Source organism: Trachypithecus francoisi, unplaced genomic scaffold (genome assembly GCF_009764315.1).
Source record: "Trachypithecus francoisi isolate TF-2019V2 unplaced genomic scaffold, Tfra_2.0 Lachesis_group8, whole genome shotgun sequence".
Lineage (NCBI taxonomy): Eukaryota > Metazoa > Chordata > Mammalia > Primates > Cercopithecidae > Trachypithecus > Trachypithecus francoisi.
This window is the reverse complement of record NW_022681473.1, coordinates 30,308,122-30,326,497: the sequence shown is the minus strand read 5'-3', so window position 1 is coordinate 30,326,497 and position 18,376 is coordinate 30,308,122. Positions and strand designations below refer to the sequence as shown.

Genomic DNA, 18,376 nt, shown 5'->3' with positions numbered 1-18,376 from the left:
CTATTGTGAAAGACTTAACTAAGGCACTCATCTTAAATTCTTATGTTTTATTGGATTTAAAAATTATTCTCATTGGCTTGATTGTATTTGAAATCTGGCATTTTTGTGGGTAGCTTTAATTTCCTTTGGTTGATTGCCTGTTAATTATGAATATGACATCATTTTCAGGTTTGGCCTCACAAGGACTACCCTCTCATCCCAGTTGGTAAACTGGTCTTAAACCGGAATCCAGTTAATTACTTTGCTGAGGTTGAACAGATAGCCTTCGACCCAAGCAACATGCCCCCTGGCATTGAGACCAGCCCTGACAAAATGCTTCAGGTGAGCCTGGTGGATTGAGATGTTCGAGGCAGGTGTCCATGTGAGCGTACACACACAAAATGTGCAGCTTGGCATGATCCTTATATGAGGAATTAACGAGAATGTTACTTAAACTTTAGGTGCTTGGTTACCTTGTGGGACTCACTGAGGTGAACTATCCTTCAGTGAGCATTCCTTGAAAAAACCAAGTATAAACAAAATTCCATGGTAAAGTCCCTACATGGGTAAAGACAAGTATACTTAGTCTCTTAATTAAAAAAAAAGAAAAAGACATAATAGAAATACCTTAAGTATTGGTAGAGTGAAACATCATTTGTTCGGTCTGTAACTGAAGTATGGTTAATTAATTATAATACCTTGGTAAGCCTAATTTTATTCATTTTCTTTTTTTTTTTTTGAGATGGGGTCTTGCTCTGTTGCCCAGGCTGAAGTGCAGTGGTGTGATCTCGGCTCACCGCAACCTCCGCCTTGCAGGTTCAAGCAATCCTCCTGCCTCAGCCTCTTGATTAGCTGCCATTACAGGCACCTGCCACCATGCCCAGCTAATTTTTGTATTTTTAGTAGAGATGGGGTTTTGCCATGTTGGCCAGGCTGGTCTCAAACTCTTGACCTCAAGTGACCTGCCTGCTTCGGCCTCCCAAAGTGCTGGGATTACAGACGTGAGCCACTGCTGCCAGCCTCATTTTCTATTTCACGGTGGTGCTTGAATTTTTCCATTTGTAAAAAGAGATCTAGGGATGATTTTTATGAACTACGTGTATGCTGCCAGTGATAAAGGCAGTGGATTAACCATTCACCTTGCTAATGTTGTTAAGCTGTCAGTATGTTTTACTTTTTAATATGCTCTTTCAAGAGTACCAAGAGTGAAAAATTCTACTTTGGATCAGAATCAGTAGGAAAATAATTGGCTTAATAATTACCATGTAAATCAATCTATTATGGTTTCGGACTGTGACCTTGAAACAAAGGTTAAAGATTGTACCCCAAACAGACCACAGCGACTGAAGGTTACTTCTTATGTAAAGTATCTGATTCCAGTTCAGGTTTCAGTCTGCATGGAGGACAAGCTTAAGTTTTTTAAAAAATAACTTTTTTGCTTATGACATTGGGGAGCATCTGAGGCTTTTATAGAAAGTAAGTTTTTCATTAGTTTTTAGTTCAGTTCAACTATTATAAATTGAGTACCTGTCTGTTGTGTATGGTGAACTGTCTTGGGTGTCATAACGTGAGGCAGAGTGCCATGGTGATCCAGGAGGCAAAATTTTGTCTGATAGGAGGTCGGCCACAGAGTTCCATGAACGAGGTAGCATTTGAGATTGTTTTGAAGAATAGATAGGATTTTGATTTTTAATAGGTAAAATGGGCAGGAGAAGGAGTTGAGTATAGGCACAAAGGTGGAGCATGTTAGGTGTGTTTAAACTATAAATAGTCACTCGTTCCTGAATGAGAAGAATAGAATTTGGATAGATTCGTTGAGTATATGTCAGAGGGGACCTTAAATGCTTGAGTAGGAGTGAAGAGCTTTCTTCAGTTTTGAGAAATGTGGTCTGGGATGTATTGAGTAGAATCACTCCTCTTGGTGATAAATAGAAAAAGCAGGAACTAGGGGTTGGGAATAGAAAAAGGAAAGTCAGGCAGTTCTCAGAGGAAAAGCAGAAGTTGCATTGAAACCAGGGAGTAGAGGAAGCTAAAACAATGTGACCCTGGGCCTTGAAACTCCCTGCCTGGTAGCTGAACTGTATGAGGGTGAAGCTAATGGGATTTGCCAAGGCATGAAATTGTCATGGGCAGAGCTAAAGCTGCATAACTCTGGTTAGACAGAGAGGGAATGGATTGAGGAATACAAGGTTACCTAAACTCTTTTCACAAGAATCCAAGTCACCATGGGTCTTTGGAACCACAGTGGGACCGTGAGGCAGTCAGCAGCACTGAATTATATAATTTGAAGAACAGTGAAGATTTGAATGGAGAACTAGGCCCCCTAGAAAAGGACTGCAAAGCAAATACATATTCTCTACATCCTAAGAAAGCAAATGTCTAAGGCAGCTATTGAAACAGTGGGGAAGAGAGTCCTGAAAAAGGATGACAAGTAGAAATTAATATAATTTCTGTTAGTATTAATTTCAGTTCGGGCAAATATATCTATTTTAAATTCAGTATACTCTTTATAGGTTTTTTTTTTTTAAGATGAGTTTTAGAAAGTGTTTGAAAGAGCTTTCGTAAGTTTGTCAAGTTATTGTTTCTAGCCTAGCTTTTCCCCACCCTTCTTAGGTCATTTAACTATGAGTTCCAATACCATGGAGCCTGTGAGGAGCCATACAGTTGGGGAAGGACTGTTGTACTCATTTAGCCATTTGGTGACTATTAAGGAATGATTTGAGATTTTTTGAGTGGGTGAGTAGGGAGTATGTAGATTGTCTTGTTGGACCAGAAGTGGAAAGCCAGTTAGGAGGGCTTTGGGGTTATTCTTGCTGAGAGCTCATGAGTATTGTAGCCTAGGCAGTGGCAGTTGGTATATTAATGAGCAGTGTTTACAGGTGTCTTTTAACAAGGTCATGTTAATAAGTTTTATAACTTTATCCAAAGTGGTGAGCCACACCATGGTGAAATGGACAAATAATATAATACAAGTCATGGAGAGACTGTCCCCTGAATACCTGAGGACCCAGGTGCAGCCTTTCTTGCTCTCATTCTCTGTATTTTGCCAAGAGTTGGAGAAGTTGAGCCGGTTGCTTGAGTGGGAAAGGCTTTCCCACGCATGCAGGTCCAGCAAGGGAGTTCAGGCACAGGGCCTTGGGGAAGGCCTAGATTCAAACTGGTGTCAGGGTATGAGCTCACTGTGCCCATTTGCCAACTTCTGCTGGTCTCCACCCATAGGTGCGGTAAGGTTGCCTGATAAACACAGGGTGACACAAAATCAGAATTATGTGATAGAGGCTACATTCAGGAGCTGCCCATGGCAGGATTGTATCTCCTATCCTGTTGATGGAGTCAAGAGCACAACTTTTTGAGCCAGAGGAGACAACCAGCTTCCAACCTATAGCTGAGTTTTGGTCATGACTGCATGGCTGGTCATCTAAATATGACCTTAGGCTATTTGAAATGATGATAAGAGGGAGTCATTCAGCCAAAAGCAAAATATTGACAGAACCCTGGTACTGGATTAAGTCTGTTGGTATCAGTGATTTGGTACAAGGTTATTGCTTAAGTTGTCCTATTCAATTTGGTTTTTATTTTGCCTTATAGAATTAGGGATCTAAAAATACTTTTAAGATTCAAGGCCAGTGATAAATTCAATGGAAGAAAAATTGCTTATAGAAAAGAAGTATGAATAATGAGAATAGGTCAGTCATTAGATATTAAGATTAATGTGGAATTTATCTTAAAGCTTTTGTTTGAGCATTAACTGAAAGAAATTTCAAAATGCTTGCCATCCTTGCCTTGGTTAATATGGAACATAATTTAATCTTAGATTCATGACCTTTGGCATTGTAGGGCTTTCATTTTGAAACATAGATTTTTTGTTGTTGTTGTTTATATCTAGAAAGTCTCAGAGCTCAAAGTGTATCTAAGATAATTCAGAAGGCATCATGGGAGGTACTTTTTTTTTTTCTGGTCTTGCTCTGTTGTCCAGGCTGGAGTACAGTGACACGATTGCAGCTTGCTGCTGCCTCAACCCCCTGGGCCAAGCAGTCCTCCCACTTCAGCCTCTTGGAGTAGCTGGGACTACAGGCACATGCCGCCATGCTTGGTTAATGTTTTAATTTTTTTTTTTTTTTTTTTTTTTTTGTAGAGACAGGTCTCACTGTGTTGCCCAGGCTGGTCTCAAACAACTGGGCCCAAGTGATCCTCCCACCTTGGCCTCCCAGAGTGCTGGGATTATAATAGGCATGAGCTACTGTGCCCAGTTGGAAGTGCTTATTTGAAGAATTTCCCATACTGTTGGTTTTGTGGAAATTTGTTGCTTTTTTTTTTTTTTTTTTTTTGAGGCGGAGTCTCGCTCTGTCACCCAGACTGGAGTGCAGTGGCCAGATCTCAGCTCACTGCAAGCTCCGCCTCCCGGGTTTACGCCATTCTCCTGCCTCAGCCTCCCGAGTAGCTGGGACTACAGGCGCCCGCCAGCTCGCCCGGCTAGTTTTTGTATTTTTAGTAGAGACGGGGTTTCACCGTGTTAGCCAGGATGGTCTCGATCTCCTGGCCTCGTGATCCGCCCGTCTCGGCCTCCCAAAGTGCTGGGATTACAGGCTTGAGCCACCGCACCCGGCCTGCTTTTTGTTAAGAGCAAATGATTGGTGCCTCCCCTGGAGTGAGGGAATGAGGAGGAATAGAATTAATTCAGTATTTCAGTTAGTTAATGTTCTAGCACATTTGTTTTATAATGTGATACTTCCTTGGGAATAGCAAGTAATACAGTATAAGACAAGACACTAACTTGTTATGCAGAAGGGGGAAAAAAAGGTGTTATTGCCTAAAACAGACGGAAGATTTATGGTTGGCCATAGGGCCTGGGAAATTAAGAACTGTTCAGTTAGGGAGAACTCGTAAGAGTAGAGGCTTCACTCTTAAGTAGGGGGAAAGGCAGAATTTTATGGTAACCATGTACAGAGTGCTTTGTACTTCAAATTTCAGAATGAAGTTTACAGCCTATTCCTATGTTATATGTTACTGCCCCTAGTCAGTATCTATTGCATTTATTACTGCAGGGCCGCCTTTTTGCCTATCCTGACACTCACCGCCACCGCCTGGGACCCAATTATCTTCAGATACCTGTGAACTGTCCCTACCGTGCTCGAGTGGCCAGCTACCAGCGTGACGGCCCCATGTGCATGCAGGACAATCAGGGTAGGCCTTAAGACATTGGGCTCCCCATGCGCGGGCAGAGGGCATGTGGAGCAGATGGGCGGGAGGCCAGGCCAGTGGCTCTCAAGGTGGCCCCGCAGGACCTTCCTGCTTGGTGAAGGTGCTCTCCAGGTGCTGCTAACTGGGCGTGTTTTTGCCCAGCAGTGAAGATTTAGGCTGCCTGAGGACTCTCCATGCTTTTAATCTATTTTATATATTTTATTGAGCGTTTCCACTTCAGATGTTACTTGTATCCAGTAGTTAAAAGCAGGGAGTAAGATCTTTCACACTGGCTAGAGTACGGTAGAATCCAGCTTGGGAGTTAGGTTTTGAAGACACTTCACCAAAATGGACAGTTCCTTAAATCACTGTAAAATCACCAAGACTTAGACCCTTAGAAGTGCGAAAGCCAAGAGTTGGAGTCTTTTGTTTCTCTTTGCAGTTCTGTTGGGGCCCCGGAGGAGCAGGTCTAGCCCTAGCTAGAATTTGGAAGGGAGCTAGAATTAGCAGGGAAGGCTGGGGAGAAGAGAGTAGGGAAGGCAGAGCAAGTCAAAGGATTCCCCTCCCTTCATTTTTCCCTAAGTGAATAAAGTCATGTGAATCAACTCTACCACTTTTTGTTTTTTTTGGAACTCATTTATCAAACTTACAATCTTTTTCTTTTAACTACTTTTTTTTGGTGTCGTATACAAACAGCCTCTAGTTCTAATTACTTATTCTAATAAGTCAAGCAGAATGCTTGATTGAAGTTTTTTCCTTTTACTATTCCACAGTTTAATACAGATCTCAGTTATTTTCTTTTCCCATTTAGGACACGTGTTTTAGTAATATGGACTGCATGCCTTGATCCCTTTAGAAATTTTACTGATGATTTATGTTTATAACCACAGATGTCTATATTCAAAGAAAGTTTATTTTTCTATAATAAAAATAATATATGTGTCCTACAGAAAATTTGGAAAACATAAGAAAAAGAAGAAAAAAGAAAAATACCCATATAGTCCCAACACCCAAAGGCCACAGCTGTTATATTTTGCTATATTTATTTATCTATTTATTTATTTTTGAGACAGAGTCTCACTCTGTTGCCCAGGCTGGAGTGCAGTGGCATGATCTTAGCTCACTGCAGCTTCCCCCTCTGGGTTCAAGCGATTCTCATGCCTTAGCCTCTTGAGTAGCTGGAACTATAGGAGTGTGCCACCATGCCAGCTAGTTTTTGTAATTTTAGTAGAGATAGTGTTTCATTGGCCAGGCTGGTCCTGAACTCTTGACCTCAGGTGATCCACCCACTTCGGCCCCCCAAAGTGCTGGGATTACAGGCATGAGCCACTGCGCCTGGCCTGATTTTAAAAGTTGAGCATTTGGGCTATGACCTAGAAGCTCCATGAAAGAGCTTATTTGTTCTTGTGGTCAGTGCCTTAAAGACAACTCTCACTTTGAGTAAAGGTCGGAGCTCATTTGGAAGCAGGATTTTAAAAATTAACTAGGCACATTTCAAAGAGCAAATTCTTAATGAAGAAAACACTGTGATGGCTGGTTGTTTCATGTAGATGTGGCTGATCTGTTGAATTTCTTGAGCTGATAATTGGGCTCCATAATAGTATGGTGTTCTTCCTTCCCCTGCACACACACTTGGTGTCTTGATGAATGTCATACATAGGCATCTCTTGATTATCTACTGTGGATTATCTGTTATGGTAGTGAGCTGGCTAAAATTCCAACCCCAGACTGGTTTGCTCAAACCACTTAATATGTTTCTGGGCCACTCCTGTTTAGGCAGTGTGTGCTCGGGTAATGAAAGCTTCTGCTAATATCAGCCAAAGCAAAGTATAGCTGAGAAAATAAATATGCCAAAATGAAAAAAAAGCCTCATAATTTATTTCAAAAGTCAAAGAAAATGTTTTGATTGTATTTGTCACTGTTTCTTATAAGCCCAGATAAGTGAGTGCTGATATACAATTACCACATTTTCTTAAAAATTCTTTTTTTATTGATCTGTGGAGAGTGTGAAAGTGAAGCTACAATGGAACAAAGTCATCATCGTCAGTAAAGGAGAGATACCCTGAGAATCCTAAAAACACTTCAAGGAATAGCAAAGTAGAGTTCTGTAATGGAAATACTGTGTATGCTGGGCTGGAGGAGACCAAGAACCCAGAGTTCCAACCCCATATCTACCACTGGCTTCTGTGTGACCTTGCAGCAGTCAGGTCACATCACAGAGCCCCATGCTTGTGTTTGTAGATTCAAGGAGCAGAACCAGAACTTTCAGATTTCCGTCAAGAATTTTGTGATGCAGTGTTTGAATTGAACCTGAGTCCAAATGACACAATTTTTCAAGTCAATTTTGAAATGTGTCTTTGAACCTCATCCCTGTATGGTGGCCAAATCAAGCCTGTATAAACTTCTACGTGTGCCGTAAGCCTCAGAAGACTGCTAGATGAGGCCCTTTGAAGTGTCAAAAGGGGCTTTGAGGTTCATTCATAAAGTGCAGCAGCCTGTGCAAGCATTTAGCAGATGGCAACGTTCCCTAAGAATCTTCATACTACCTGTAGCTAAATGCAGGAAATTAAAAATAACATGTGTATGTTGTGTTTATATCCGTGTATGTGTGCATGTGTATTTGATTACCACTTAAATTTATTTCTCATCACAGTGAGTATTTGTAGACCTACTTGATTTTTCTTGTTCCTAAGTGCATCTGAGTGGTTTTCTTTTGAAGGTGGTGCTCCAAATTACTACCCCAACAGCTTTGGTGCTCCAGAACAACAGCCTTCTGTCCTGGAGCACAGCACCCAGTATCCTGGAGAAGTGCGGAGGTTCAACACTGCCAATGATGATAATGTTACTCAGGTAATGACTTCTTTGTCTGCTATGGAAGTCACCTGCTAATTCTCCTTGTCAATGCCTGCATAATCTGCACCCCCCCTCCCACCCGCAACGCCCAAACTGTCTGATGTGTCTTAAATTGAATTCAAGGAAGACTCATCTGTGATAGTAAATTGGGCCCCTAACTGGCTGGAGTCGAAGGGTTTTATTCCTCTGGTCTTTTGCCTCAAGGTATGGAGACTCTGTCTCAGTTTCTTCAAACTTTATTGAAGGGATATGGGGAGGGGGACATTGGGGAAACAGTGATTTCGTGGGAATTTAAGAAATGAGCATATACAGCGTATGTGGAGACAAATCTAAGAATCTGGGCAGGACAGCCCAGGTTCAAGGACTAGAACTGGAGATCCAAAATAGCTTCAGGAACCTTGGCCACAAGAGTGTGGGCGTTTCCACTGCAGATCTCGCCCTTCACGCGGCTTATTCTCCATCTCTCTGCTTCTACTTGCCAGTGCTAATCGATTATTTTTTACCATGGCTTCCTGTTTTCTCCTATCTGCGTCAGAGCTTCTGTTTTATCATTGTTGTGGCTTTTCCACAATGGTTTCTCCTTTAAGGCATCTTTCTCCATGTATTACTCTTTTTTTTTTTGGACCACCTTTTACTCCTTTTCTCAACACGTCTATCTCAGATTCTAATCTTTTCACCCCAGGTTGCACCATTGGCCTTGGTCAGCCTCTAGTTAACTGCCCCAGGTCAAGTGCTCATCCTCTTTCCTGTCGCTTATGGCTGTCCTAAGGGCTGTTTCAGCACATGATATGAAGGAGGCCCTCAGATTTGAAAGGGCCTGTGGGTGGGCAGCTGCCTCCTTAATGTGTCCAGTGTAACTTATATCACACACAATAAAATAATAAATTTAAAAGTACAGTTGTTCTAGAGCTCTGTTTGAGCAGTTAGTGTTAAACTTAGTATTTAAATTAGATTATAACCTATTTCTAGTTTCTCAGTTTGTGAATGTGGGTTCCAAGTAAAAGATACTTAAATACATGAATTAATTCACTGTGAGGATATCTTTACTTGAAAAGCATTTACGTATATACATATATATGTATATATAAAAAAATTACATTATTGTAGGATATAAACCATTTTTAGATGAGCTTAAAACATTTCCTGCAAACCTTTTATGTAACTGCATTATTTTTGGTGATGCAGATGACACCAAGTATATTACAGTACATTCCCTGCCTCTCAAAGAATTTTGCCTATATGAGGTCAATACAGGTATTAAACCAGCCAGTACAACCCTTGCAAAACTTAATTAATGAGGCTATTGCTTACACATGAAAAATATTATGTGCTCATCCTTATTGAGATAATTTCTTATCACTATATAGGATATAGTGTGGTTTTTAAGTAATCACAGTACTGTTGTTATAGATTCATAGCATAATTCTGTGATGATGCATCACGTGGGAAATACAAAAGAAAGTCCAGATTTATTCTCTTAAAAATGATTCACTTGGGCTTGCCTCTGTCTCTGGCAGACTAGCTTGTATCATACTTACCATTTCATGGAGAACATTGAAAAAGTAGGTGAAATACGTAAAGCATTTGTTTGAAGGCTTTGGAGAGCTAACAAAGCAACAAAGATTTAAAGGATCAAGATCAAAGATAGAAAATAAGTGCAGAAAAAAACGTGCAGAGAAGTCAATTTGACATTTAGTTTCCTTTCCTCTTGAGGTATTTGTTAATTTGTAAGCACTGGTCCCGAAGCTGAGTGGTATTTACAGCAGTCTTATGAGTCTGAAGGGACAAAAATTGGAATTCAAGGTCTGCAAAGAAGCAGAGCCTCTAGTTACACTCAGGGCTTTCAGTTGAAATCCCTGAAGGGCCATGCCTAGGAATAAGGGCAAACTTGAAATAAACTTGCTCTCACAAAACATGAAACACAACTTTGCCTCTGCTCAGTCTCAGATTGGATTAAGGTAATCTCTCTCTACGCCATCTGTCAGAAGCAAACAAAATTTTCTTTGGTGGAAAATGAAACCTCAAATGATTCTAGACCTTTTTATATGGAAATGTTCAGCATTCAACAATAAATGACCAGGCACCTAACACATTAAGACCTTATGACCGAAAATCAAGAGGGAGAGAAAACCCCCTACAAACTGACAGTAGAAACAAACCTACTGGAGGCTTAAATAATGGAACTGTTAGATACAGGTTTTAAAATGACTGATTAATAGGTTTAAGAAAATAGATGACAGCATGAAGAATTTAGTAAGAGAACTTTAAGCTATAGAAAAAGAGTTGAATGGACATAACTAGAAAATATAACAACTGAATTTAGAATTTAGTAGATGGCTTTTAAAGGAGGTTAACATGGCTGAAGAGAAGATTAGTGAATTGGAAGATAGAACAATAGATATTATCAAGGCTACTTCATCTGAGGGGTTCGAGGCCATAGTGAGCTGTGATTGCTCTACTGCATTCCGCCCCTGGTGATGGAATATGTACACATACTTTTTTTTTTTTGTTTAATCCTTAAACCTGTAGGCTGGGTATGGTGGCTCACACCTGTATCCCCAGCACTTTGGCAGGCCAAGGCAGGTGGATCGCCTGAGGTCAGGAGTTTGAAACCAGCCTGGCCAACGTGGTAAAACCCCATCTCTACAAAAAATACAAAAAAATTAGCTGGGCATGGTGGCGGGTGCCTATAATCCCAGCTACTTGGGAGGCTGAGGCAGGAGAATCACTTGAACTCGGGAGGTAGAGGTTGCAGCAAGCTGAGACTGTGCCATTGCACTCCAACCTGGGCAACAAGAACAAAACTCTGTCTCAAAACAACAACAAGAACAAAAACCAAAACTAAAACAACAACAACAAAAAATGTTATTTGGTTCTTTTTCAGATCTACCTGTTTTTCTCCTCATATCCTATTGTCTTTATAATATTCCTTTTTTGCATCTCTTTAAATATGTATGTTTATTTTAAAGCCTCTTTCCAATGATCATGTCTATGATTCTTCCATCTATTATTGCATGTGTAATTTCTCATTGGGTTTCCTTGTATGTATTATAATTTTTCACTATGACTCATCTTCAACAGGAGTTATTTTCTGCAAAAGTACCAAATGTATCCTAGTTGTAAAAGTGATTAACTAAATCTCTGAGACAGCAAGGTTTTTTTTTTTTAAATGGATTTTATTCAGTGGTGTGTTGATGAATATTTAACAGCTGGCTACCTGGGGAGAAAGCCCTGATTTGTAGTGTTTATCCATTTTCATGGTGGAAATATTTCATAGGGCTGATTTCAGGCTACTAACATGATGTCACTAAACCTGTGGCATTGCAAAATGATGTGCTATATCACTGTTATATAGTATTTCCCCCATAGTGATACAGTAGACACAAATGACTTCAAAAACATAGGTAATATTTATTAATTAGGAAATGATATTTTAAGTATTACTTTTTTTGTACTATACTTAATTATAAGTTTATGTAATTTAATCTTTATAATGGCTGTGTTTCTGCTGTCATAAGCAAGCTGGCTGCAGCATTCCACTGGAATTGCAGGAACAAATTCTTACACTTCAAGATGTTCAAGATTGTAGATTGAGGTGACAGACTGAGGTGTAGATTGAGGTTCAAGATGGCAAATTGAGCTGACACGGGAGGCCTTTCTTCTACTTCTTACATATGGACATGCTAAATTAAGTTTTTTTATTTGTTTTATTTTTTACTGTCCCAGTTTTCCCATAGAAGGATTAATTTTTTTTAATAATGTAGCTGGGCTAAAAAAACAAGAAAGTTTTGATTTCCAAGTCCCACAAATGGAAAAGGAATCAGAGTAGTGCATGAACATTGAAAGTATATATCGTGTAATGATAACCAGACCTGATTTGTACCTTATGAAGATTTTATGCCTCCAAGGGGTTAGGAGTTGAGGCCACAGGCTTCACAGTTTTCACAGAACTAGAGCTCAGCTCTTGGCATAATGGTGAGAACCAGGAAAGGGCACCTCAACTACCCATCAGACTGAGGATGCAGCTTGGAAGCATGTGGGCTCTAAATGGAAGCAGTCAACTCCAAGAAATTGGGAGTCCTTCCCCTATGCTGTGCTCAAATGAGGTCCCTGCATTCTTACTCCAGTTGGAACCATGAAAGACCTTAACTGAGAAACAAGTGAATCAGTGAACCCTGTTAGGTCTTTGCAGAGATGAGAAAATCACCACAGGAAGACACTTTTACAACTAGGATACATTTGGTACTTCTGCAGAAGATAACTCCTGTTGAAGATGAGTCATAGTGAAAAATTATAATACATACAAGGAAATCTAATGAGAAATTACACATGCAATAATAGATGGAAGAATCATAGACATGAGCATTGGAAAGAGGCTTTAAAATAAACATACATATTTAAAGAGATGCAAAAAGGAAATATTATTAAGACAATAGGATATGAGGAGAAAAACAAACAGGTAAATTTGAAAAAGAACCAAATAGTATTTTCTAGAAACAAAAATTACTATCCATGAAATAAAAACTCAACAGATATTTCACGTTTGAAATAGAAACTCAAACGTGACCCAGTCGACGTTTTCACAAAATACGTCAAATACAGCTGAAGAGAGAATTAGTGAATTGGAGATAGGCCTGAGAAAATCCCCAGGATATAGTACTTTGATTAGATTGTGTTATGTCTGATTAACTTTGGTAGCGGGTTTAAACTTTACTCAAAAATTTAAAAACATAATTATAGCCTGATATTTGATGACTTAGGGAAATGATGCATCTCTTAATATGTTATGAAGGTGATACTTTGGATAATTGGGTGTTATTGGACTTTATAAACATTAATAGAACAGCACATAGAACAGAGTCTGGCACATTATAGATACTCAATATTTGTTGAATAAGTGGAATGAATGAATGAAATGTAAGAATAAAATCATAGCTACAACCTGTTTCAGAATTGGGCAGAGGCTGCTCAGATTCACATACCTGATACTAAGCTCGTATTTTTCATTTTAATTTATGGATATTTATTTTAGAGGCAAACCCAATAATCTAGCAAAATATCACTATTCATATGTTTTGCCTAAGAAATAGTGGCTTCAGAATAACTACAGATGCACATGTATAAATGAGGTAGTTTTTAGATATATTATCTCTATATATAATTACATATCTATATATCAAATTATATCTCTAGCTAAATTAGTTTTTATTTTCCTCCATGGTTCTGGGTGAATTGAACAAAGGTTGTATTGTGCTAAGTTTACATTCAAAGGCAGCTTGCACATTTTAGACTTGTCAGTATTAAGCATGTGGTGAGGTTTTAAATTGTAGATCTATTTATAAGAGAATTATAGCAGTTACTATAAAGGATATTATTAGAAAGCAGTTAAGAGCTATTAATAAATGAATTTTACTTATTTTGCTTAAAACAAAAAATGAACACAACCCAAATGACAGTTTTAGTTAGTAATTTAAAATTATTCTTAAATTCTAACTTTTTTTTATCATTGATTTCGTAAGTGTTGTAGTAGGTGAACTTTGTTGGTGATAAACTGGTGATTCGATTGTCTGCACTTGCTCTTTTCCCTGAGCAGGTGCGGGCATTCTATGTGAACGTGCTGAATGAGGAACAGAGGAAACGTCTGTGTGAGAACATTGCAGGCCACCTGAAAGATGCACAAATTTTCATCCAAAAGAAAGCGGTGAGTCTTTGTGAGCTGAAGTGTGCCCTCTGCTGGCTTGGGAAGACAGTGCAGCTGTGTGGGAGAACCCTAAAAAGAAAGTGCCATTTCTATTGTGCTTGACCTAGGAGGACTTAAAAAAAAAAAAAAATACTAGTAATCCCCAACCAACTTCTGATTATTTTCTTTCCGTGTTTTATCTGGTCTGGCATATCCATTGGTCCTTTGCTGTTTGTCCAATATGTACTAATTTAGTTGTGTTCAGAGTGAATTTTATCCTGTGCTGTTTAATTCGGCTGCAGCCAAGTTCTGTGCAAGATAGTAAATGTCCAATATCAAAATGTGAGTCCTGCTGCAATTCTGCTTAAACGTTGGATGATAATAAATATATCAGCTGGTGTGATGGCATGTACCTGTAGTCCTAACTACTTGGGAGCTTGAGGTGGGAGGATCGCTTAAGCCCAGGAGTACAGGGCCAGCCTGGACAACATAGGGAGACCCTGTCTCTAAAATCAGTCAATCAGTCAATCTGTCTGTCTGTCTTTCTTTTTTGCATTTTTATGGTTTGAAACCTGCCTAAAGGCTTAATGTCGCGATACCTCGATTCTCCTTCAGATGCAAACTAGAAATTTGCATGATTTCTGGAATAAGAACTGCAGTGCTTCCAAAAGGCAGGCTAGACTTTCGTGCTGAGGTGCTGGGGTATTTCTGATGGTCGCTCATTGAGCTGCATGAAGACCTGTCATTTCTGATTTCCTGGCCTGTCCCAGAGCTAAGCTTTTTGCAAATCTAGAAATCCCCCTTTTTCCTTGGCCCCTAGTTGCTTCTTCTCTGCTCCTAGGGGCAGCTGGGCTAAGCAGCTGTCTGGGCTGTGTCCAAGGGCCTGGGTTCAAGTATCAGCAGAGAGCCTGACTGGTGCTCTGTGCAGTAGGCAGGGCAGGATTTATCTTCTTTTACTGAAGAGAATGTATAAGACAGCTTGCAAGTAGCAGAACTGAGCTGGAACCCTTGGCATTCTCCTTTCACATATGCTGAAACTGTAAGGCTTTTATGGGTTCCCAGTGCCATGGCTCCTCTTGCTGTCTGCTGGGGAATTCCTGCCTGAAGTATGTGGAGTTGCGCTGCCATGTACCAGTGTTCTTGTATCCTTCACATTAACTTTAGGCTGTGTCTGGGCCTGTTTCTCAGTGTAAATCGCTGTAACTTGTTAAGGGCTTACTCTGAGGTCAGCTGTTTCCATGCAGTAAATGCAGCTTACCTCTCGGCATTTTTCTCACAGCATCCTGTGAGGTAGGTTGTGTGGGTTTTTTTTTTTTTTTTTTTTTTTTTTTTTTAAAGATGAAGTCTTGTTCTGTCACCCAGGCTGGAGTGCAGTGGCATGATCTTGGCTCACTGCAACCTCTGCCTCCTGGGTTCAAGAGATTTTCCTGCCTTAGCCTCCCCAGTAGCTTGGACTACAGGCATGCCCCACCATGCCCGACTAATTTTTGTGTTTTTAGTAGAGATGGAGTTTTGCCGTGTTAGCCAGACTGGTCTTGAACTCCTGACCTCAGGTGATCCGCCCACCTCGGCCTCCCAAAGTGCTGGGATTACAGGTGTGAGCCACTGCGCCTGGCCTAGGTTGTATGCGTTTTTTTCCCCAACAATAAGCAATTCTCTAATTCTTTGACAGCAACTGTGTGTCCTATAACTCAATTCAATTCTAACAGTAACTCCTGGAGCTAGAGTCAGAACCCAAAGATTTAGGAGTCAGTTCCCACTTTAGATGACAAATGAGGTACCCTGGTTATGCACACTTCTGCGGATTCTGACTGCAAATTAGGGGTTCGCACGCCCTTTCCTCAGGTTTGATAATTTGCTGGAAAGACTCATAAAATTCAGGAAAATGATTTACTTATGTTTAGCGATTTATTATAAAGAATATAACTCAGGGATAGCCAAATGGAAGAGGGGCATGGGGGAAGGCCTCAGAGCTTCTGTGCCTCCCTGGGTGGACCGCCCTTCCAGCTCCTGGAGTGTGCAGCAATCCAGACGCTCGCTGACCTTGCCAGTTGCAGGTTTTTCTGGAGGTTTTATGACATAGGCATGATTGATGAAATTATTGGCTATGGGTGATTGAACACAATCTCCAGCCCCTCTCCCCTCCCTGGAGGTTTGGGGGTGGGGCTGGAAGTTCTAACCTTCTGATTGCATGCTTGTTCTTCCTGGTGCCAGCCTCCATCAGGAAGCTATCTAGGCCCCCATGGATCATCTTAGTAGTATATAAAAGACAGTAAATTCGAAGGGTTTTAGATCTGTGTCAGGAATGGGGGACAAAGACCAAATAGTATTTTTTAAATTATACAGATTAGGTGTCATTTTCTTGCACATTTTGGCAGAGGGACATAAGCTCAGATAAGTTAAGTGACCTGTCTGAGGTTGCTCAGCCAGTATATGTCAGAGTGTTCACTGGACCTGCATCTTAACTCTGAGGCTGGCATTATTAAACACCTGTAGTACTGCCTCCTACTGAAACATCTTTCCTCCCCTGTAGAGTAAACACTGGGAAACCACCGTCACTGGGGAGTGATATGGTAGGGAGTTAGAGTAATGCTTGCATTTATTTTCTTTTGGCCTTAGGTCAAGAACTTCACTGAGGTCCACCCTGACTACGGGTCCCGCATCCAGACTCTTCTGGACAAGTACAATGCTGAGAAGCCTAAGGTAAGCTGGGAGCAGCCTGGCCACGCAGAGGCCGTGTGTGCTAGGTTGGAGTAGGCGTGGCTTAGTTACCACTCAGCATTACAGTCTGCAGGGGCCATTACCTGCCACTGTTAGATTTCTTAAGCAGCTGTGCAGAAATTCATTTGAGAGATAAAAGAACTCACCAGCAGAACACATACTCTTCATTTTAGCCCTGGGCAATTTAAGACAGTTAAAGTGAATGAATTCTGAATTATTATTTTCATTTGCATACATATTAAACCTAAGTAAATATCACGTTGCTTCCTATGACGTGATTAACCTCCCCATCTTGTTCTCTTAAAACAGAATGCGATTCACACCTTTGTGCAGTACGAGTCTCACTTGGCTGCAAGGGAGAAGGCAAATCTGTGAGGCCGGGGCCCTGCGCCTGTGCAGCGAAGCTTAGCATTCACCTATGTAACCCGCCCGTCACTGGATGAAGATTCTCCGGTGCTAGATGCGCAAATGCAAGCTAGTGGCTTCAAAATAGAGAATCCCGCTTTCCATAGCAGATCGTGTAACAATTTTAATGCTTTTTCTCCAGGGGAAAATGAAGGTTAGGATTTAATAGTCATTTAAAAAAAAATTTGTTTTGACAGTTGGTTGGATTATTCATTTAAAATGATTAGAAGGAAAGTTTCTAGCTAGAAACACGATTTTATTTGATAAAATTTGTTGAAATTATGTATGTTTACATATCACCTCATGGCCTATTATATTAAAATATGGCTATAATTATATAAAAAGGAAAGATAAAGATGATCCACTCAGAAGTTTTTATTTTTCTAAGGTTCTCATAGGAAAAGCACATTTAATACACCAGTGTCGTCAGAAAATAACTTGAGCACCATCATGGTTTAATGTTTATTCCTGATTATAATTGATCAAATTCATTTTTTTCACTTGGAATTACATTAATGTTAATTTTCATTGATTTCGCAACAGATCAATTTGTAATTGCTTACATTTTTACAATAAATAATCCGTATATAAGAATAGAGATGGTATTTGATTTCTTTTGACTCCATTTATAACTGTAAACTGCCACCAGACTCTTAATTTGAACATCATCATTTTCAGATATTTACCCTTAAAAATGGAAATGCCAGTATCTCGAGGACACCATGTTATTTGTTTAAATCTATAGCCTTTGGACAGCCTTCTGAGCCACTGATAAAATAGCAAATGCCCTAACTTTGAAAATTACTTAAATCTCTTGTCCATTCGCTCACTTACCTATGATTGAGTTTTTAAAATATGGGCTCAGAACCACTAGTTACTTTCCTCTTCCTTCTTTTTAAAACCCATATTTGCTTATCATGGTTGAAAATCACATGGAAGACTTTATTTATTTATTTATTTATTTTTTTTGAGACGGAGTCTGGCTCTGTCGCCCAGGCTGGAGTGCAGTGGCCGGATCTCAGCTCACTGCAAGCTCCGCCTCCCGGGTTTACGCCATTCTCCTGCCTCAGCCTCCCGAGTAGCTGGGACTACAGGCGCCAGCCACCTCGCCCGGCTAGTTTTTGTATTTTTTTTTTTTTTTTTTTTTGAGACGGAGTCTGCTCTGTCGCCCAGGCTGGAGTGCAGTGGCCAGATCTCAGCTCACTGCAAGCTCCGCCTCCCGGGTTTACGCCATTCTCCTGCCTCAGCCTCCCGAGTAGCTAGGACTACAGGCGCCCGCCACCTCGCCCGGCTAGCTTTTTGTATTTTTTTTTTTTAGTAGAGACGGGGTTTCACCGTGTTAGCCAGGATGGTCTCGATCTCCTGACCTCGTGATCCGCCCGTCTCGGCCTCCCAAAGTGCTGGGATTACAGGCTTGAGCCACCGCGCCCGGCCTAGTTTTTGTATTTTTAGTAGAGACGGGGTTTCACCGCGTTAGCCAGGATGGTCTCGATCTCCTGACCTCGTGATCCGCCCGTCTCGGCCTCCCAAAGTGCTGGGATTACAGGCTTGAGCCAC

The 18,376-nt window shown here is 40.5% G+C and overlaps 1 protein-coding gene across 1 annotated transcript in view; it reads left to right on the top strand.

Annotated features, from left to right (window-relative positions):
* CAT (catalase) overlaps positions 1 to 17,415 on the top strand; it is a 36,155-nt gene extending 18,740 nt beyond the window's left edge. The window contains exons 8-13 of the mRNA XM_033208257.1: positions 169 to 321; positions 5,025 to 5,163; positions 7,880 to 8,010; positions 13,607 to 13,714; positions 16,313 to 16,396; positions 16,724 to 17,415. Coding sequence (XP_033064148.1) covers positions 169 to 321; positions 5,025 to 5,163; positions 7,880 to 8,010; positions 13,607 to 13,714; positions 16,313 to 16,396; positions 16,724 to 16,789 — 681 coding nt within the window. The 3' untranslated portion in view covers positions 16,790 to 17,415. The remainder of the gene's footprint in view (positions 1 to 168; positions 322 to 5,024; positions 5,164 to 7,879; positions 8,011 to 13,606; positions 13,715 to 16,312; positions 16,397 to 16,723) is intronic.
* Positions 17,416 to 18,376: the final 961 nt, after the last annotated feature.